Genomic DNA, 22,959 nt, shown 5'->3' with positions numbered 1-22,959 from the left:
ATTATGTCCTATTATTTATTATTTTTATTTTTTATTAACTTTTTATTTGATATTATACACTTTTATAATTGTGATTTTTATGAATTATATTTATTATTATCTTTTATAATATGATTTTATAGATCCCATTAGATAAAGTAAATTAAACAAAAAAATTAACCATAAATAATAGTAATAATAAAATATTATAGCGTACTAAAAAAAGTACAAAAAGTATTTAAAATATACTATATAAAAAACATATAAAAAAATATAAAAAAATTAACATAATAAAAAAATAACATTATAATTTAATGTCATGTTCTTTTTAGTAATTATATATCTAAAAGTGATTTTAACTAATATTATCCAAACAATATTTATTTTATCAAAATCAATTTTAGTATAGAGTTGTCAAACATAAAATCTTACTTCTACTCAAAATCAATTCTATAAAATCACTTCCATTCAAACTCCAGTTTGACAAATGATAATCCAAATATACACGTATCCAATCGATTTTCACTTCATGCTAATTCAACTATGAAATATCTACTACCAATTTAATTCATCTACTAAAAAGGTTTAATTCCTAAATATTTAATCTTTTCCTGAGTATATAAAACTGCTTATGGATCAACCTTATTTTTAAAGGCACTATGTTCTGTGTCTTATAGTCCTACCACCGGATTGTTTATCCCAAATTTTCTTCCCACCACTTTCCTTTGCATATTCAACAAGTACTTCTAACACTTAATTAAAGACCTATCCAATTAAATTTTTTTTGGATCAAACATGAATTCGTGCAATGAAACATAAGTTTAAAGATGATTTAATTTTTGGATTACGATGAAAGGCTCATTTAAAAGCAAAAAAGAAAGAATCAGTTATTTTCCACTACAAAGATAAGAATTATCTATAGAATATAAATTCACAACAACTTTTCAGTTGAAAAAGAAAGAAAATGGCAAACTATGTGTAATGATGATTTTTCAAATTCGTTTTGGGAGACAATATGAAAATGATTGAAACATGACTCAGCTTCATCTTGAGGAATGAGAGATGAAGTTGCGATGGGGTTGTCGATGATGATGGTGCGGTGGTGTTGCGGACGACAATGGTGAAGCTGCGGCACTGTTGACAACAATAGTGAAACTGGAAAGAAGACAAGAGACGTGTTTTGAGATTGAAAAGAAAATAAAATTGAGAATTTTGCTTTCCCTGTTAAACGAAAGATAAATTTGTATTTTTATCATTGTTTACATTTTTTTCGTCAGTTTTTATCTCATGTCAGAAAAGAAAAGTTTTGGATGGCCACGAATCACCTTTTTGTTTTCTTCTTAATTTTCTATCCTGATCCAAACAACGAAAAATTTAATTTTCTATCTATTTTTTATCTCTATATTTTTTCTATTCAATTTCTTTTAAACCAAACACTTTGATAGAGATAGAAGAGAGAAAGAGAGGAAAAAGAGTACGAGACAAGAGAGGAGAGGAAGATAGAGGATCAATGCATTACAAGATTGATGATAATAGTAATTCTCCCAACAATACAAACCTAATTTAAAATAAGAAAGAAAAAAATTAATCCTCTAGAAACTATTTTTTTTTTCACAGGCATAGTTTCTTTTACTCAAGTGGCAAAAAATTAAAATAATACTAAAAAATTTTAAATATAAAATTTTACCTTAGTTTTTTTTTTAATATTCGAACTCATTTTTTCAACTATTTTTTTTATTTTAAATTAAAAAAGTTTTGAATTTTTTGTATTTTCAAAGAATAATATATATTCAATTTTTTTAAAAAAAATTAGGAATAAGACTTGAACTCGAAACCTCTAAATGAAAATGGAGAGATTATGTCATTTGAGATATAGCTCATTGGTAGGGGTGACAATGGGTAGGGTAGGGTAGGGTTTGGAGCCAACCCTAACCCTACCCGCGGGTTGAGAATATCTCAACCCTAACCCTACCCGCTCTTAACCCGCGGGTACCCGACCTTACCCGCGGATTACAAAAAAAGAAACAACATTATTATATAACTTGATGATAATTTAAAATAGAACTGACTTTTATGTAAAAAAAAAGTTTATTAAATTATCAATTAATGATCTTCTTTTAATGATTAAGGATTTTTTGCATTTAATGAGAGGTCTTTGGTTCAACATCCACTTAAAACATATTTTTATATAAGTATATAACATATGCATATATAGTGCGGGTTAGTCGGGTAGGGTTGAGGCTCAGTCCGCACCATACCCGACCCGCACAAGAACCCTACCCGCACCCTACCCTACCCACTGTGGATCAGGTTGGCAACTCTACCCGACCGGGTGGGGTCGGGTTGGATAGCCGCGAGTAGGGTACATGTTGCCACCCCTACTCATTGGCAATATATATTCAATTTTACTCATTTAAAAAAATGACATTTTATCGGATTATATTTAAACAATAAAATGAGTTTTTTTTAGAAATTATTTTGCCAGAATTGAATTTTTTCGTAATCTAAATTGGGATTTATTTGCTTAGAATTTTTTTGGGTGTCATTAAATTATTAAAAAAAATAATAAAAAATATTTTTTATTTTTAGTGTGTTTGACAAAAATTAAATAATAAAAGTAAAAATACTAAAAAATAATTTTATTTATATTTAGAGGTAATGACCAAATCAGTACCCGAAAGATTGAAACGCTGACATTTCGGTACCTGAATATTGTAATTGACAAAACGGTACCTGGTTAATTTTAAAAACTGACAAACGTGTCCATAAGCTTGCCGGACCAAAGCTCCGGTGAGGAGAATGCTTACCTAGACACCGGATTTTGCTGACAAATCATGTTTTATTTAAGTTGTAATTTCTAATTAAGTAATTTGTTAGCCTAGGTGGAAATTAGATCAATTGAATTTTATTTTGCCCCAAATCAGAACTCTTTGTCCTAATCCCAAATTAACAAGCTCTCTGTTCGTTCATTCGCAGGAGGGGATCCAAGATTGGAAGATGCATACAGCAAGGGCTCGTGGAAAAGCTGCAATGCTGAGAAGGCAGTCATCGATGCAAGCCTTCAACGTGGATGGTGCTTCGGGTATTGTGAGCAAAACTTACGATGGTTATTGCTTTTGTCCCCTTCCAGTGGTTCCGTTGAAGTCGAAGACAAGTAGCAACCCTGATAGATGGTTTCTACACTGCCCTATGTGGAAGGTAAGGTTGAAATTGTGATGAATATGTGAAGATGTAGAATAATATCCTTTCTTGGTTTGTCGTCTGTTCTTATTCAGTTTTAGTATTTGATTGTTCTCTGATCTTTGAAATTTTTGTGTTGTGCTAGAACACACAAATGCGTTGTGGGTATTTCCAATGGTTGGATGAAATACAAGCGGAATGTGTGGAAGGAGAAGTTTCTTCAGAGAATAGTAATATGCTGGGCAAATCAGAACCCAAAAAGAAAGGCAGAATCAATGTCGACTGTGGGGATGGCCAGGAAATTCAAAGGATGATGATGGTACTATCTGTGGTGAATGACATGAAGGAGAATCTGAAGAGGGTTGAGTTGTGCCTAATTTTTATGTGTATTTTGATTGGGTTAAATGTGGCTTTGATTATGTTTAGTTTGGCTAAGTAGGTAGACATTGCACAGTATAATAGTATAACAGTGAGACTTTGGAATTTTGTAATCTTGTCCTCATTGTAATTGAGATAAATTAATGTATGATGTGTTCTTCTTGTGCTTTGATTGAGTTATTGTTGTTGTGATTTGAGCAAGATATATAGAGTATATGTAAGCCATGTAAAATAGTTTTGTGAACGGAATCTGAATAAAACACCAAAATAACATCAAATTATAACCATTAATTATTTAGAGTAACAAAGTTCAGGCCCCAAATAAGACTACCAAAATGACACATGTTCATAGTAACTGCTACAGACCCAAAATGACAGTAACAAAACACAGAAACACTAGGTTAGCACTTACATGCCATAATGGCAGTTGGATGCATGTTAACTAAATGCTGTCCAAAATGCAAATAACAACAAACTAAAAAACCCAAGAATCTCAAGGATGGGGTCCGGATGGCTTTGATGGTGGTGGTCCGGATGGCTTTTTCTTCTTCAAGGATGGGGTGGCATAAAGCCTGTGAACCTGCTCTGTGTGGCTGGGCTTGCTGCTGCCATGGTCTCCCTAGTCACAGTTGGTGGCCTAAATGGTGCTGTAGGTTGGGCCTGAAGAGTGGGCCTAAGTAATGGACCTTGAGGCAATGACCTAACATTGGATGGAGATGCAGGAATTTGGGATCTAGACCCAACATCAGGCCTGACAACCCTAGGTTGAGCAGGGGGTGATGGTGCAGCTACTGCATTTTGTGCTGGAGTTGGAGGTGTTGTAGTGGCTGCCAGTCCTCTTCGAGTGGTGCTGCCTCTTCCTCTTGGTAGAACTGGGTTGCCCCTTACAAAAGATGGTCTGCCTCTCCTCTTTGGTGCTGGTGCTAGTTCTGAAGTAGCTGTTAGACCAACCAAGTTGGTTGCTGCTGGTATGGTGGCTACATTAGAGGGTGAAGCATTTGTTGTAGTGTTGCCATCATTGATGTTATTCTGCATCATTTTGTCCATTCATGAAAACAAATCTTCTATGGAAACATATCCGACAGTTTGGAACAATAAGGTAACATAAATCACATTCTTTACCTGATCAAGCTGACTTTGTGGATAGTTTTGAGTGAGGTCTTCCTCCTCTGCAACATGTGCAGCGTGTGCAGCCTCCATGGTCTCCTCCCAGTTAGCTTCTTGCTCCCTAGCTTCTTCCTCATCAAGATCTGGTTCTTCAGCTGCTGTTTGACGATTGGATTTTTGACGGTTTAGAATTTCACAAATGAAATCTCGTTGAAGTATAGTCTCTAAACCAACAATAATCCTTTCATGCAAAAATTTGTTTGTCACAAGTACAAACCCCTAAAATCTATAAACCGAAGTATTTAAACCTCGGGTCGTTCTCCCTAGGAATTGTAATGAAGTGTCTTGTTATTGGTTATGAGTTATTTTGGGGTTTTGGGATAAGAGACATGAAAAGTAAATGGCAATGAAAATAAACTAACAACTATAAAAGGCTCTTGGCAAGGTATGAAAATTAGAAGTCCTATCCTAGTTATCCTTCTCAATTGTGATGAGAATTGTTCATTGCTACCACTTAGTTAACCCTTACTAATTAAAGGAAAGTCAAGTGGATGAATTGACTTGAGCCACAAATCCTAGCCAACTCCCAAGGAAAGACTAGCTTTAGTGCACTCCAAACCAATTTGCAATCTCTCCAATTATCAATCAACAAAGGAATTAGATAACTCAAGTGTCACTAATTACTCTACCTAGGCTAAGAGGAACAAAATCTACACTAAAACTAAAAGAGACATTTCAACAAACACATAGAGTGCAATAGAAGTAAACATTATTAAATGCAAGAATTAAAGGAATCTACAACTACAAAGGCAAGAGATCAACAATAGAAAAGCAAAGAAGAACAATTATTATGAATTACCTCTTATTGAATTGAAAGAAAGTAGAAGGAACAATACTAGATCTACAACAAAATATAAGAACAACATAAAGGAAATTACAACAAAAGAATAGAAGAAGATGAATGTAGCAACAAAGAATTGAGAGGTAGAAGGAGACTTGAATTAAACCTAGAACTATGAGATCCTAATCTAACCCTAATTCCTAATCCTAATTCTAGAGAGAAGGGAGAGCTTCTCTCTCTAACTCTAACTACAAAGCTAAACTAAACTAATTGGTAACTATAGCAAATCTTATATCGTTTCGAAGCCCCGGATGTTAGCTTTCCAACCCAACTGGAACCGCATCATTTGGACCTCTGTAGCTCAAGTTATGGCCGATTAAGTGCGAAGAGGTCGGCTTGACAGCTTTCCGGTTCTTCCATTTCTTCATGAGTTCTCCAACTTTTCATGCTTTCTTTCTTCATTCCCTTGATCCAATCTTTGCCTCCTAAACCTTAAATCACTTAACAAACATATCAAGGCATCTAATAGAATCAAGGTGAATTAAATTTAGCTATTTTGAGTCCTAAAAAGCATGTTTTCACATTCAAGCACAATTAAAGGAGAATATACAAAACCATGCTATTTCTTGAATAAATATGGGTAAAAGGTGATAAAATCCCCAAAAATCAATACAAGATAAACCCTACAAATGGGGTTTGTCAACTGTTCCAGTTCCTTTGTCAGGACAAGTTCTGCTATTATGTCCAGCCTTACAAAAAGCACATGAGTAAGGAAAATCAACATTAATAAAGTTACAGATAAGAAATAAAATGTAAGTAAATACATATTAATAATGGTTTTTGTTTTGCTCACCCTTTTGCAGGTTTGGCATGTTATCTGTCCGTATCTTCTCTTGGCCTTGTATTGGCTGCCAGAACTTTGCTCAGTGCTATTCTTTCTCCTCTTCTTTGTAGGTCTGCCAATAGGCCTCTTGTATAGAGGGGGCAGACATTGCAGCCCTTTGTGATGCTCCCAGTACTCCTGACTCGGTATGCTGCTAATGTGAAACATGTAAGTCCTATTATATGCCTCAATGGTGAGCTTGTGATGGACATAGTCTTCAGGCTTCTCATTCTTTCTTTGGATTGCTGCAATCCCATGACAGCATGGTAGTCCAGTGAGTTGCCATTTTCTGCTTGAGCATGTCCTCTCTCGTGTATTGAATCTCACTCTATGTTGCCACTTTGTTACTTCAAACTGGTTGTGCTCATCATCACCACACCATTGTGCTTCTCAGTAATTGGCTTGTCTTTTTTCTTTCTCTAACCTACTAACTTGTACAGGGGCTATCTGTCCAGTATAAGCCATAAGTGAGTCCTTGTGAATTGCCATTGTCTTCATGATGTAGAATCTAAGCTCCTCAAACATTGTCAAAATGCTCTTCCCCCGAAGACCCACAATTGTTGAGTTAAATGACTCACAGTTGTTGCTTGTCAAACTGTCTACCTTTGGCCAGTCTGAAAACCTTGATCTTGACCACTGTTCTTGTTCAAATTTTGACAAATACTCCCATGCTTGTTTGTTGATCCGTTTCACAACTCCTATTGCATCATTAAATTCTTGATCAGTAGTTACTTTTGCACATTGCCAAAATGCTGCCTTAAGTTCCTTATCCTTCTATCTCTTGTTCAGATTTCTCCACATATGCATACAACAGAATATGTGCTTCACCCCTGGCATCACATCCTGTAATGCTGGGATTAGTCCTTGCATTGAATGGTAACCACAAATAATTAGGAGACATTTAAAAAGTAATTTATAAAAACATAAAAGAACTCGAAAAACATGAACATAATGCACATCACATTTTGTTGGTCTGACATAAAAACCCAGCCATTCTTATTGTAGTCCCATATGTCAGTGTGCAACTCCTCCAGAAAGAATCGCCAATTTTCCCTTGTTTCTGCATCAACAACCCCATATGCTATTGGAAACAGCTGATTGTTCGCATCCTGACCAACGGTTGTTAGTAATTGCCCTCCAAAGTAACCTTTCAAAAACGTCACATCCAAAACTATAAATGGTCTACAGCCTGCTTTAAAGCCATTTTTGCAAGCAGCCAAACAGATGTACAAGTTCCTAAACCTAGGCAACCCCTCTGGCTGTGGAGTAGTCCCTATGTTGGCTCTTGAACCAGGATTAGCCTTCATGATTTCGTTAAGGTAGTCTCTGAGCCTTAGGTATTGATCTTTCTCTGTTCCCTCAATAACTTCTTTGGCTTTGTCCATAGCCCTATACATCATCCTCTCGTTGACTGAAATGTCATACTCCTCTTTAAACCACTCATGTGCCTCCCTCTGCAGCATGTTGGGATGGATCCTGAGCTTTGGGAACAGTTCCTCAACAACCCAAGCACATGAAATTGATTTACTCTTGTTGCTCCTGGGGCACGTATGCTCGTCCTCAAATGTCTTTATCTGAAAGGATGCTGGGTAGTTGGTCCTGGCACAGTAGCACAACCAAGGGCAGTCTGGATCATAGCAGATCACCCTACACCTCTTCTTCTCATTCCTAAGGTAGAATACCTGTCTCCCAATTTGTATGTTGTACTTCTGCACTACTGCTTTGAACTGGTCCATGGTCTCGAACTCCATATTCAACTCCAGAGTTATTTTTCCATATGGCGTGTTAGGATTATGTCGAGGAAATACAGGTTCCTCTTCATCATCAGATGCAGGAGGGCTATAGAGTTCTCCAGATTCATATTGGTACATCTCAGGTTCACTATCGACATCTTCTCTATTCGGGTTAGGCACCTCTACCCTTGGTGCTTCATCCTCATTTCCAAGTACAATTCTTTGCCCAGACGGTTGAGGCCTTGGAAGATTTCTCTTTGCATTGTTCCTCTCACTTGTTTGTGTTACATTATCTGTTACAGAGTCATTTGAGATACATGAGAATTGATGCAATTTTTATTCACATAGCCTCTAACTAAAAAAAAATCAAATTTACCTGTTGGATTTTCTGTAACAGGTTCCTCTGCCCTTTGCTCATCCACAAAAGGTTCTCCAAAATCAGAACCTTCATTCAGATCATTAACATCATCAGCATTGGTCTCCTCTGTGGGTTCATTCATAGCTTCAGCTTCTCAAGGATTACTCTCAGGAACCTCATTCTCGGTAGCTTTTCTTTCTCGGGGTAAACCACTAGGTGGTGGTCTTGGATGTCTCTTTCTAACCTTCTTAACACTTTTCTCCAGAGCTGATGCTCCTTCAGTGTCTTTCTCCTCATTCCCGTCATTCGCAGCTTCTTCCCCTGCACCACTCTCACCTTTGTTCGACTTGTTAACATCAACAGTGGCCTCATTTACAACCTCATTCACATTCTCCTTCACAACCACACTCAACACCATATCCAATTCATTAACCTCACCACTGGTCTCATTCACACCTTCATTCTCCTTCTCATTAGCCTGACCGTCAACCTTATTAGTAACTTCAACCTCGTTGACATTATCACCACGTGGATTGACTTCAACCACACTATCACTGCTACCATCAGACACGACTTCTTCATCAATGATTTCAGGGTTTGCATCAATGGGGTGATCAAACTATAGGTGGACAGTGTTGTCATTCTTCATCGCACTCTCACACATTCTCATGACTTCAGCATCTGTCCCAAGCACTCTAAGACCCTTACCTAAGTCTAAACCAGGTTCTAGCCAGTACACCTCATTGTATCCAGGGTAACCTAAGCCTAAAAATAACCCCTCAACAAAGAATAAATTACATGTGTCCACATTCACCCTGTGTATCTCAGTTACTAAACCCCCGTCGTATATCACATTACCGTCAACACCCTTTTTCAAGGCACCCATGTGTTGATAAACAAACGTAACTAGACAATTCATCTAAAAAATCGTAGAGGGAATATACAATGAATAAAACAATCAAAATGATCATAATGCTGTCGAAAAAAGCCATGTAAATGAGAGGATGGAGTGAAGGCGAACTTACCTCTTCGTAGGTTTCTTCTTAGCGAAGACTGAGGTCGCGATGATGCCACTAGCAACCCCTCACTGTTGACGCTACGACTTCGACAATGTCTCTCAACTCGTCTTCGTTCTTCTTCGCGCCAAGTAACTAGAGCAACGTCTCTCCCTCTTTACATGACCTTTCAGTTTTACTCTTAGTGAAACACTGAGTCACAGTAAGTCACCAAGCAGTAACAACACTTGTTAATTTAGGATTAGGGCAAAGAGTTCTGATTTGGGGCAAAATGAAATCCAATTGATCTAATTTCCACCTAGGCTAACAAATTACTTAATTAGAAATTACAACTCAAATAAAACATGATTTGTCAACAAAATCTGGTGTCCAGGTAAGCATTGTCCTCACCGGAGCTTTGGTCCGGCAAGCTTATGGATACGTTCGTCAGTTTTTAAAATTAACCAGGTACCATTTTGTCGATTACAATAGTCAGGTACCGCAATGTCAGCATTTCAATCTTTCGGGTATTGATTTGGTCATTACCTCTTATATTTAAGATAAAGTACGTTTTTTTGTCTCTAACGTTTGTGATTTTCTTCAAAAATATCTTTAATGTTTAATTGTATTTAATTTTGTCCCTAACATTTTTAGTTTGTATCAAAATTACCCTTGGATGTTAATTCAATCTAAAATATTAGGGACAAAATTGAAAACGTTTAAGGATAGTTTTTGTTCATACCTGGCCCAAAAACATAAGCCAGGCCCAAAGAGTGTACAAAAAGCCCAAAAGACATCCATTGTATAATTGACCTCTTAAGAGGTCGGGCAAGAATGTTATAGATGACAACTCCCCCTGAAGGAATTATAACTTCCCAAAATATCTCTTGCCCACTTCTAGAAGAGAGATCTCAACAACCCTAAGATAAAGGGATAGTTATCCACCACCAGAAGTGGAACTACTCCATCGGTGGTTATTAGCTCATCCCCTATAAATACACTGATACTCTTTAGGTATACTTAAGTTCCAATACACTTAAAACATGCTAAAACCCCTGCTGACTTAAGCATCAAAGTGTTTTGCAGGTACCGCCCCCACCTTCTCATTAACAACTCGGACGACGGCCACCAGACGTGGACTAAGTCAGAATCCGCTCCATTGAGGATTTGGGTCTCGCTTACGAGCCCAAAGGCAACCCAGTTTCAGGTAACCCTCGGAACATTGGCGCCGTTGCCGGGGACCTGGAAGTTGACAGCCAATGGCGGACGATCAGTTCGAAGACAGATGTACCGCATCGGAATCAGATCCCGAGTACCAAGACACTGTCAATAATGACCATTGACCAAGCTCTCGTGGTACCTCCCCTAGCAACGGAGTAGCCACGTGGAGAATGCACAGACACCATGTCCGACTTGAACAACTAGAGCAACAATTGGAACGACGGTGGGAGGCAGAGAGAAATATGGAGAGAAATCAAGCGATGAAGAGAGCTGGAGGACAAGCTCTCGAAGCTGGAATCCGACATTTAGGGAGGGAATTCACGCACAACTCGAGAGGATATCCCCTTGGGAGGTGAAGATCCTTTCACCGAAGATATCATGAGGGCCAGAGTTCCTAGAAACTTCAAAAGTCTTGACATGCATTTGTACGACAAGATGACCAACTCGAGGCACCACCTCAGTAATTTTAAAAGTCAGATGTATTTAGCCGACACCTCAGATGCTACTCGCTACAAAGCCTTCCCGACGACTTTAACAAAGTCGGCCATGAAATGGTTTGACAGCCTACCCCCTAGGTCGGTTACTAGTTTCGACGACCTCGCGCGTAAATTTCTTACGCGATTTTCAATTCAGAAGGACAAGGTCAAGCATGCACCTAGCCTACTTGGGGTCAAACAGGAGTTCGGCGAATCCCTAAGAGACTACATGGAGAGATTCAACAAGGCATGCCTAGAGATCCAAGACTTACCCACTGAGGCAATAATAATGGGATTAGTCAACGGTCTCCGAGAAGGCCCATTTTCCCAATCTATTTCAAAGAGACACTGCACTTTCTTGAGTGATGTACAAGAACGAGATGAAAAGTACATCAATATGGAAGAGAATGTCAGATTATGAGAACTAATCTGGCGACCGGGGAATCATCACCAAGCACAGGAAAAGGAAAAAGAGTCCAAGAAAAAGGAAGAGTACATCTCGGAGAAACCTAGGAGGTATCACAATTACACCTCGCTACGAGTTTTTCTCGTGGATGTCTACAGGAAAATCTGTCACACCGATAAACTTTTCCCTCCGCGACCAATCAAAAACAAGAAGGAGGGAAGCCACAATGAGTACTATGTGTATCATAAATTGTATGGATATTCTACAAATAATGGTTACGACTTAAAAAATGTGATAGAAAAGTTGGCCAGGGAAGGTCGGTCGGATAGATATCTCATGGAAAGGTCAGATAATCAAGGAAAGAGGAAAAGAGACGATGAAGAAGTCGGCCGAAGAGGTCAGCCCCCACAAACCCCAGAGCAACACGTTCACATAATAGCAGGAGGCTTTGCTGGGGGAGGAGTGACCAAGTCATCTCGAAAGAGATACCTGAAAGAAGTTTACCACGAAGAAGAGACTCCCAACCTCCTTACAATCTCCTTTACAAAAGAAGATGCGCAGGAAATCACATCAGGGCATGATGACCCCGTTGTAATCACCATGATACTCACCAATGTAAATCTACACAGAACTTTAGTGGACCAAAGAAGCTCGGCCGACATACTATTTAAGCCTACATTCGATAAATTAAGGCTGGACGAAAAAGAGCTAAAGTATTACCCGAATACTCTTTTCGGGTTGGGAGATACCCCAATTAAGCCACTAGGGTTCATCTCCCTACATACTACTTTTGGAAAGGGATTGAAATCAAAAACCCTAATTATTGATTATATTGTTGCAGATGTGGCATCAGCCTACAATGCCCTAATTGGCAGGACAACGCTGAATCGACTGAGAGCTGTTGTTTCTACCCCTCACCTTTGATGAAATTCCTCACACAGGAAGGAATTGCTACCATCAAAGGAGATCGAAAACTGGCCAGAAATGTTATAACGAAAGCTTGAACCTGCGAGGTAAAGGTAAAGAAGTCAATGCCATTGAGCTCGGAGGAGTCCAAGAAAGAGAAGAGCTATGACCACAATCCAAGAGAAAGACAGAAGAAGTTCAAATCGGGGAAGAAGTCAGAAAAAACACCAACATAGGAGTCAACATGAGAGCGAATCTAAAGAAGAATCTCGTAAAACTCCTACAAGAAAATTTTGACCTTTTCGCTTGGGAAGGCCTCTGATATGCCCGGAATACACCCTGAGCTCATGACGCATAAGCCCTTGTCTATCCCGGATCTCGACCTGTCCAACAAATGCGTCGTAAGCTCAGACCAGAGTGAGCTCAAGTGGTCGAAGAACAAGTTCAAGCCCTACTCGAAGACGGATTCATCAGAGAAGTCAAATATCTGACATGGTTAGTAAATGTGGTACTGGTAAAGAAGCAGAATGGGAAATGGAGGATGTGCGTTGACTACACTGACCAAAACAAAGCTTGTCCAAAGGATCCATATCCCCTGTCTAACATTGATGCTTTGGTGGATTCTTCTTCAGGATACCAGTACTTATCATTCATGGATGCCTACTCGGGATACAATTAAATCCCGATGTATAAGTCGGACCAGGAGAAGATGTTGTTCATCGCGCCCAGAGCAAACTACTGCTACGTGGTCATGCCTTTTGGATTAAAAAACGCGGGGGGCACATATCAAAAGGTTGATGAACAAGATGTTTGCACCTCGCCTTAGAAACCTAATGGAGGTATACGTGGACAACATGTTAGTAAAGACCAAGGATAAGGTTAGTCTTTTGTCCGACCTCTCGCAAGTCTTCGACACCATAAGGAGGCATAGGATGCGACTAAATCCCACCAAATGCACCTTTGCAGCAGAGGCAAGAAAATTCTTGGGTTTTATGCTCACACAAAGCGGAATTGAGGCTAACCTTGACAAGTGTAGAGCAATTTTAGAGATGAGGAGTCTGACTTGTTTAAAAGAAGTCCAACAGCTGAACGGCCAACTTGCAGCCTTGTCCAGATTTTTGGCAGAATCAGCCTTGAGATCCTTACCACTTTTTTTGCTACTTAGAAAAGGATGTCAATTTGAGTGGACCTCCGAATGCGAAGAGGCCTTTCAAGAATTCAAGAAATTCTTAAATAAACCATCCATCCTTACCCGGCCACAAGCGGGAGAGGAGTTGGTGTTGTACCTAACTATTGCTGAAAAGGCAGTAGCATCAGCACTATTACGAGAAGATGAGGTTGGACAGCACCCCATCTATTTCACTAGCAAAGTCTTACAAGGGCCAGAGTTAAGGTATCAAAAAATAGAAAAATTTGCATATGCCTTAATCGTGGCATCTAGGAGACTCCGATCCTATTTCCAAGCACACGCCATAAGGGTCCGGACAAATCAACCCATGAAGTAGATACTCCAAAAGACCGACATAGCAAGTCGAATGGTGCAATGGGCCATAGAGCTATCTGAGTTCGACCTGAGATACGAAACTCAGACAGCCATCAAAGTTCAATGCCTCACCGACTTTGTCGCAGAATATACAGGCGATCAGATTGAGACCTCCACGACCTGGGAACTCTATGTAGATGGGTCTTCCAAGTATAATCAAGTTGTTATATAACAACTTTTTAAATTACACGCCTATTTCTTCTTCTCCTTCTCTTTTTCCGTTTTCTTCTCCTTCTTTTTCTTTGTTTCCTCCTCCTCCTCTTCCTCCTCCTTCTCTTCCTTCTAAATTTGCGCACGCAAATTTTTCTTCTTTCCTTCTTCTTCTCATCCTCTTTCTTCTTCTTCTTCGTTATCGTCATCACCAATAACACCAACATTTTACAAACATCTTTATTAGTTCTGATTTTTTCTGCTGCCATTATTAAATAATTTCGATTCATTTCTTAATTTATTTCAGTTTATTTGTGTGTTAATTGAGATTCACTTGATGCTGCTAATAATTATTTACTAAATTTTTTATTCCTTAAGTAATTTTGGTTTATTTCTTAGTTTAATTGAGGTTCATTTGGATCCAGAAATGAATTCGATGTGTTTTTGTTAATGATTGAGTCTTTTTTACTGTTTGTTCAAATCTGAACTAATTTTGATTCATTTGTGTGCTAAATGAGGTTTACTTGATGCTGCTGATACTGATAAGTATTGACCAAATTTTTTATTCTTTAAGTAATGTCGGTTTATTTCGTAGTTTAATTGTGATTCATTTGGATCCAGAAATAAATTTGACGTGTTAATGATTGGGTTTTTTTATTGCTTAATCAAATCTGAATTAATTGAATGGAATAGAGTGGAATCTAATGCAATTGAATAAAGTGATAATGAATAATTTAATTCTTTTTTGCTAAAAAATTTGGTCAATATTTATCAACAGTATCAAGTGAATTTCAATTAACACAAATACATCGAATTCATTTCTAAATCCAAATGAACCTCAAATAAACTAAGAAATGAACTGAAATTACTTAAAGAATAAAAAATTTGATCAATACTTATTAGCAGTATAGGTGAACCTCAATTACACAGATGAACCAAAATAAACTAAACAATGAACTAAAATTATTTAATAATGACATTAGAGAAAAACAGAACCAATAAAATTATTAGTGATATGTTGGTGTTGTTGGTGATGACGATAACGAAAGAGGAAGAGAAGAAGAAGGAAGAAAACAAAAACGAAGAAGTTGCGTTATTAAAACGTGCGTGTGATACACACTGATGTGATGAAAACTGTTTTTGTTAAATTTAGACCACTTAAATAAATTTGATTGTCAAAAACACTTAAATGTGTATCTAAACTGATTTATTTATTTAAACTAGTTGAAGTTGGATACTACTATATTATCCCAATACTGAATGCATTACACAAATACTGTTTCAAGATTGAGACAAACCATGCCTAATCACATTAGCAACTACTCCAAATAAATCCACATCCGAATCATCATTAAAAAGACAAGAACACAAGAGATGATGCATATATATGTATATGTATATGTATATGTATATGCGTGAACATGATGATAACATAATACTGTTTCAATTTGTGGGTACTGGGTGATTTTAGCCCAAATGAAAAATAAATAAAAAATCCAGTTTACAATTTCCAATATCTGTTATTATTCTTTTTGCCTGCACCCATACTTTTGTAAGTTTGTTATAATTAAATAACGAATCTAGCTGCTGATTTTTTTGTTTCTTATCGTATTTTTTAATCCAACAGGTGAAAGACTAACATCTTCTGAATCGAAATTTCATTTAATGGTTTTTTTTTTTTTAATAAAACCATTTAATGGTTTTATTAAACTACATCATTCTACTGTATCCTGTACGGGCTGAAAAAAATCTGATTTCGTGCGGGCCCAAATAATAAATAATTGGGCTAAACTCTTTCATGGCCCTCACTTATATCGAGAAACTTCTTCAGATTCAACTCAAATTAGGGTATAGTCACCTTATAAGTAGCTTCAGTCATCCCTCTTTGCAATCACAATTTCTCTCGTTAAACTCGTTCTTTACGACGATGCAAATCTTTCTGGTATCTGATTTATGCCTCTTTTGTTATTTTATTTAATTCTTGTAAACAAATGAAATTGCTTTGCGAGTTTGGTAATGGTTTTTATTCTATTTGAAATTTCAAGCCAATACTCTGATCTTTTGTACTATCTCTTTTCCACAATTTTGGAATGACTTTAGTTTCTGATTGGGGTTGATTGTTGAAAGTGATAGAGATGGAAGTGATGATCTTTTCCCCAGATGATCGAAACTGAACATACTGTGCGATTTTTTCTCTTTTGAGAAACCAAGCCAATTACTTCTGATCCATCTCTTCCCATAATAACATTAACAATAACAGTTATTTGGTTTCCGTTAGTTTTTAATTATTGAATATATATCTAAATTTTGTTTTACATCTGGTATTTCACATTTGTGTATAACCCGTATATACAGAATGTACCTATTTTGAGCAACGAATGCATGGGTTGATTTGAGAAAAAAAACAAATGAATTGATTAAATCCAAATTTTATAAATGAATTAAAATAGGGAGTTAATTTTTTTCAATGTATATTTGTTAAATGTTTGAAATATTTTTTATTTTAAATATTTAAATCTTAAATTCCGAAAATTAAATCTGAAAATCTAAGTCTTTTAAAAAATTTAAGATGAAAACATAATTTTAGAATAAAAAATTTCTAAATGTTATTCAATTAAAAAAAATTGATTTTTATATATATTTTTTTATAAATTGCACTAACACTGATGAGTCGAGAGATAATGTTTAGACTAATCTATTTAATAGGCTGTGTAAGTTGTGAATATGAATATGTTTTGATAAAACTTTATGGAAAAGTATATGAATCAATTCTAATTAAGCCAAAGAATAGATTAGTTTATAATTTAAATTAGGAGGAGATAACATTTAGTATCATTGCAACGTGAGGATTCAATTAGTTTCTGCTTAAAACATTCAATTTACAAAAAAAAAAAAAAAAAAAAAAACATCTTAATACCTAACATAAACACCATCTACGTAGAGGTTTGGATTTTGTTGAATCTAATGGGATTTTGTTGAATCTAATGACAGAAAGGGGAAAACCAACTTTAGCTTAGTTTATTCACCATGTTTGAAATTTATACCTAGGAAGATCTTTTAAAGTAATTTGAATTGCCAATAAAGTCCTTTTGTTATACATAGACTACAATGACTATAATATTTAAAAAAATATTGTTAAAATTAAAATATTTTCTTATTATTATTAAACAATACTTTTAAAAGTATTGCTTAAAATATTACTAAAATATAAAAAGAATATGAGATTTTAATTTTAATAATATTTATATAATTATTATCATAACTAGTTATACTAAAAATCTATCTTGTTATATTCAACATTAACAATATAAAGTATCTGGTTAGAAGATTGTCAAGATTAAAACAGAAATTTGAAGAGGAGACCATGTTGATAATAAAATCTCAGAAATTCTTGAAATAATTAAGAAGGCAGTGAAGTAATAGCAGTATTATTCCACGAGAGAATCTAATATTTGACTACAATAAGAGATACAATCAAGGAGGACTTTCTTATAATTGATTCTCCATTGAATACTCAACTTCCACTTATCCATAGACCACCTTGTTTTTCTAGATAAAACTATACTGCTATCACTACATTTATCCTTCATATTATGAGCTTCTAAGAAGGTATCAACTTCATCCCGTAAAGACATGAGTTTTGTAACCTCCAAAAAAGTACAAAAATCTTGACTATTATCCATTGCATTCAGGAGCAAGGTGTCATCTTCAATAGATGTTGGCAAATTCTTTAAGACGCCATGGCAAGTCTTCAATAGCCATTTCATGATGAAATTTTCATTGTCTGCGGAGATTTTAGATCCGGAATAAACAAGATGTGCAACAGACCTCCTCTTGATTTGAGGAGTCGCCCACAGCCGCAATGCAGCTAGTAGCGCAAAGGAAGGCTTCCCATTGTAATGGATGTACAATGATTCCCTGGACCAAGAAGTGGAAGAATACACAGCAGGTTCCAGAGGAATAAACACTTTATCATTTGGATTTTCTTGTAGGATAAAACCATAGTGTTCAAGAAGCTCTAAATTTGTGTAAGTTCCATAACATAGCAGAACCTGATGAGAATAATAATAAATCACATTATTCCAATGGGACGAGTAACTAGTTAATTAATTCAGGCCAGTCAAGCACATGCAAAATATCATAGTGACATCCAGTAACGTAACATAACATAAGCAACAAGAAATGCTTTGTTCTCTAAGACATAAGAAGCAAATTTAGAAAAAGACATAAGAAGAATGACTCAATTACTAAGGTTACCCAGTCAAACTATATATATATATATATATATATATATTAGTTTGTGTGTGTAATACCTGATCTCCTTTATTGTAATTTGCCCTAGCATAAAAGCAATATGCATTAGCATCTTCTTCAAACCCCCCATCTGTTAATCTCTGAGACTGGGAATCAAGCTGCTCTGCATCTGCGACTGTAGTATTGTCTTCATTTGATAAGGAACCATCATGGATTGAAGAGCTAGATAGCAAATCCTCTAGATCCCCAATGTCAGATGGCTCCTTTCCAGGTGCATCATAATTAAACAAGTCACCCACAGGGCATAAACACCCAGCTGAATCCCACGGTATATGCAATGTCCGGGAAGATATCTAGATTTTGAAAGATCAGATGAGACAAAATCATAAAGGTAGAATTCTGCCATTTACTCTAACAACTGAAATACTAAATAGTAAATATAAATATGCCCTGTAATGCAAAAATGCATTTGATGCATCAACCAGCAGTAACTTGTCAATAATCCATAAAAAACAGGTTTATTTTTTCAATCATTGAGATAATTTTAATTTAGACAATTAACCACAAGAAGTGTGTCAGGATTTCATGGATGTAAGAGAAGGCTCAGCAGAGGAAAAGTTTATTCAGTATATTATCACTTAATAACCAAAATCAGAACCAAGAAAATGCAAAAGGCGCTTGAATTCCATGTGTCATACGAAAACCAAATTGAATATTTGTAAATAACTAAATTAGCATGCATGAGTCTTTATAACAAGCTAAATTTCTAACCGTTGCAGAAGCCCACACCCAAGCCTTAAATGTTAGAAGCCGGGGCTTAAATTTGAGATCTTCCATCAAAGCATGAGCTTGCTGCCAATCTGATTTGGTTTTTAGCACGGCTTTTTCAGTTACCCATATAGCCTCATCCACCTAAAAACCATAACATACATAAAAGATTACTTCAAAAAGAGAAGTGCAAATGAAATGCTGATAAATAGTATTAGGTCAGATGCTATGTCTAACCTAACAAGACAAACTAAAACTTCTAATAGAAACTGAACTTGCAGAGCAGTTTTCTCGAATTCACCAAACATGGCTAGGATGTCATAACTCTTTGGTAAATGCATGAGGTAAGGATACCACCTCGAAGCCTTTCCTTTTCCAACTTCATACAACAGGCAAACATTCAGTATCTGCATTGTGCACAAGCTGAGAAGTAAGGCCAAATGATTCATTTGCATAAAAAACTCAATTATAAGCAACGGCACAGGTAATAATACAACAATGATGAAGTCACACCATACTATTATATTCCACGGAATCAGACCCTGGCTCAAGTAAAACCGAAAAACATTTGCTTCGGGGGAAATGATGTTGTCAATCGTATTTTTTATAATGTCAGTCAATCATGATTTTTTACATTGTATATTTGCATGAATTTATAAAAACATAGGTGGCATTATCAAACTAGGAGTGACAATAACCATTTCCCTGCACTTAAAACAAATGGCTTGAGCGCATTTTCACAAACAGTTAGAGGGCACAAAAAGATTCCAACGTAGCTCACCGGAGACATTCAAAATAGAGTAGAAATAGAGTTATGAAAGAAAACCTGGGTTGAAGAAAGAGAAGGGTGCCTATTAAGAGCTTGAGAGAGATTTGTATGTTGCATAACACTATGAGTTGTCATCAAAGCAGATTTTGGAACTCTGAGAATGAGTTCCCCCATCCTAAGGTCTCTTACAGCAGCCAAACCTCTACTGCAGTATTAAATGAATGTGAAGAGGCTGTGAATGAAAGGAAGAATGAAAAAGGGGGAAGATTAGGTGGTACCCTCCAGAGTGAGGAAAGTGAGAGACAAAGAGAGAAGAACCCAGAGAGAGAGAATGGTGGGTGGTTGTTGATGCATCCGAGATTCCAATATGTGATGCCCATCTTAATAAGCTTTCAATGCTTCCATCTTCATCCTCTTCCTCCATCACAAAAATCTCAAACCTGCTTCCTTCACAACCCTACAAGGCTACAACTCAAAAACTTAAAACTCGCCCCCTCAGCCAGGGTGCTCAAAACCAAACCATTCAAATTAAATTGTTTATTTAATTCAATCCAAACCAAACTGATTAAAATAGCATTAATTAGAATCTAATTAGATTTTATTTTTTACAAGTTATTGAATGGGATTGGATATATTTTTTATAATAGATTTAATTCAATTTAAACTGTACAATGTACTATAGTATTATTATTTTATGAATAAAATATATTTTTTATTTTTAAAATTTGATCAAAGTTTTAAAAATATATCTAAATTTTATTTTGTTTGAATTTTGTCCTAAAAATTTTTAATTTACATCAAATATATTCTTGATGGCTAATTTTTTAAAAAATTTAAGATCGATTTAAGAACAATTTTATAATAACAATCTTTAACAGAAGCAAATCAAACATAATTTTTATGCATTATTATTATATTGGTCTTAAATTTTTTGAAAATTTAGCCGAGATCGAAAACATTTGGAACAAAATTGAAACAAAATAAAACTTAGGGTATTTTTAAAATTTTTGTCAAATTTCAAAGACAAAAAATATACTTTATCCTTGTTTTATTATTATATTTACAATTATACTTATTATAATATTTTTAATTTGTTATATATTTTTATATTATTATTATTATTATTATTATTATTATTATTATTATTATTTATCTTTAAATATTATTTATTTATTTATTTTAACTAACCTATAATTTTATTTCTATTATTGTAATATTATTGACTTTTTAAAATATTGTTAAGACTTGTTATATCATTATTGATTATTTAAAATTTGATGTTAAGACTTATTATATGTATTTAATTTTTCTAATTTATAAAACCGTAAATCTAATTCAATCCAAACCACTTAAAATTGAATCGGATCGAATTAAAATTTTTTTAAATCATCTAATCTAATCGTACTCCAAATAAAATTAGTATTCAAATAGAATGAATTTTTAATTCAAAACTGATTCAAACCGTACGGTGAACACGCTTATTTTCAGCTGTGTTCTTTCCTTTTTTTTTTTTTTAATTAAAAGTATCTTGGCTTATTTTACCGTGTTCCTGGGATTGGGAAAACGGCCCAAATATTCGCAAATTTTTTAATTATTTTTAATTATTAATAAAAAAAGTAATAATAGTTATAAAAATTAATAATTATATAATTTTTAAAAATATTTTTTATTTTTTATTTTTTTAATTATTAATTTTATTTATTTTATTTTACATTTTAATATATATGTTTAAAATATGTAATTTATTTTATTTTTTAAAATAAATAATTTTAGTGACGAATATTATTTTAAATAATTTTTTAAATTAAAAATTTTTAAAAATAATAAAAAAGATTATAATTTTAATTATTTTTTATTTATATTTACTTTTTTAATTATTTTTATTAATTTTATTTAATTTTTTTAAAACAGAGTTAAGCAGGTTAATTCATCAACCTACTATAAAATAAGACGAAACTTTCATTTTGAACCCATTTTATTAGCAGTACGGGCCTTAGCAGGATTGCCACCTCGGTTCTAGAAAGTACAGAGATATGTGTACATTATAAGCAAAATTCCTCTCAAGCTGTAATCCACTTCCACTTGTAGAGAAATTTTTTTATTCAAGAAATTATATTAAAGATGATGATATATTATTAAAATTACAGTTCATCTCAAAACTATTCTTTTTACCATATAATTTGAGTTATTATCAAACGTAAAGGAGATATTGAACCAATTAATAAAAAGCATAAGTGAAAGGCAAGTTGCAAAAGGTGTTTATTCTTTTCTGGCTTTGTTATAACTTTCTAGTTTCTACTGCTCTCCTTATTCTCATTTCTCAGAATCTGTCGTCTTAAAATAGAACAATAACAACTTCTTTGTAAGCTAATTAATAAATTACATTAACAAGGGAAAGCGATTAGAACCTGTTCCATGATCACAAATTAAATTTGAAAGAAAGGTGATGACTTGGCATACACTTGTGTGTTTTTCTGATAGTAGCTCGAAGGTTACACTGTCTCTCTATCTTTGTCATCATTATGCCATATTCCCAATCACACGGCTTTCTTATATAAATGTTTTGAGATGATAATTAACTTTGTTATCGAGTTTTATATTCGTAAGTCGTTTTGATTTTATGTCTTTAATAAAACGCCAAAAATGTTACTTGTTATAATATGTGACATTATTAGATTATATTAGAGATAATATACAATTTAATCTCTCGATTTGCACATAAATTTTAGTTTATTTTTTAAAATTTTAATTATTTTTATTTAGTTTTTAAATCTTATTAATGTGATTTATGTTAGTCTTTAAAATAATTTTTAATGTTAAATATTAACAGCATGCTAAATTTTGTAAACTAACATTGTTTTAGTTTTGGCACTTAAATGGTCAAAAAATAATATCGTGAGTGATGTTTATTGAAATTTGTTCGGTTCTTCGGGTTCCAAACGGGTCGGTGGAGCTCTGAAAGTGAAGTGATAGGAACCAGCCTTGGTACGGGTCCAAAAAAGGGGGTGTTGA

General features: G+C 34.9%; 3 protein-coding genes, 1 non-coding gene and 1 pseudogene across 4 annotated transcripts; 3 read left to right on the top strand and 2 right to left on the bottom strand.

Moving 5' to 3' along the window:
- The first annotated feature begins 2,976 nt into the window (after nucleotides 1-2,976).
- On the top strand, nucleotides 2,977-3,598 carry LOC148550457 (uncharacterized). The gene is made up of 2 exons (XM_088493107.1): nucleotides 2,977-3,177; nucleotides 3,305-3,598. The coding sequence occupies exons 1-2, from the start codon at nucleotides 2,977-2,979 to the stop codon at nucleotides 3,596-3,598; spliced, it is 495 nt and encodes a 164-aa protein (XP_088349233.1).
- A 2,570-nt stretch (nucleotides 3,599-6,168) lies between these two features.
- Nucleotides 6,169-7,205, bottom strand: LOC107606786 (uncharacterized; annotated as a pseudogene).
- Nucleotides 7,206-11,053: 3,848 nt separating this feature from the next.
- Nucleotides 11,054-12,481, top strand: LOC107606785 (uncharacterized). The gene is made up of 2 exons (XM_016308803.1): nucleotides 11,054-11,538; nucleotides 11,716-12,481. Exons 1-2 carry the CDS (start codon nucleotides 11,054-11,056, stop codon nucleotides 12,479-12,481), a joined length of 1,251 nt encoding a protein of 416 aa, XP_016164289.1.
- Nucleotides 12,482-16,291: 3,810 nt separating this feature from the next.
- LOC148550456 (small nucleolar RNA Z103) lies at nucleotides 16,292-16,386 on the top strand. The gene has a single exon (XR_015892492.1). It is a non-coding gene; the product is annotated as a small nucleolar RNA Z103 (small nucleolar RNA).
- Nucleotides 16,387-17,523: 1,137 nt separating this feature from the next.
- On the bottom strand, nucleotides 17,524-20,469 carry SDG40 (SET domain group 40). Its single transcript, XM_016311672.2, has 6 exons — nucleotides 20,226-20,469; nucleotides 20,005-20,152; nucleotides 19,454-19,585; nucleotides 19,182-19,322; nucleotides 18,470-18,763; nucleotides 17,524-18,208 (listed from the first exon to the last, which is right to left on the bottom strand). The coding sequence occupies exons 1-6, from the start codon at nucleotides 20,369-20,371 to the stop codon at nucleotides 17,585-17,587; spliced, it is 1,485 nt and encodes a 494-aa protein (XP_016167158.1). The 5' UTR covers nucleotides 20,372-20,469; the 3' UTR covers nucleotides 17,524-17,584.
- Between the last annotated feature and the right edge of the window lie 2,490 nt (nucleotides 20,470-22,959).

Source organism: Arachis ipaensis, chromosome B7, assembly GCF_059453495.1.
Source record: "Arachis ipaensis isolate K30076 ecotype BB chromosome B7, ASM5945349v1, whole genome shotgun sequence".
Classification (NCBI taxonomy): domain Eukaryota; kingdom Viridiplantae; phylum Streptophyta; class Magnoliopsida; order Fabales; family Fabaceae; genus Arachis; species Arachis ipaensis.
Note: the sequence above shows the minus strand (reverse complement) of the source record. Positions and strands in the feature narration are given on the sequence as shown.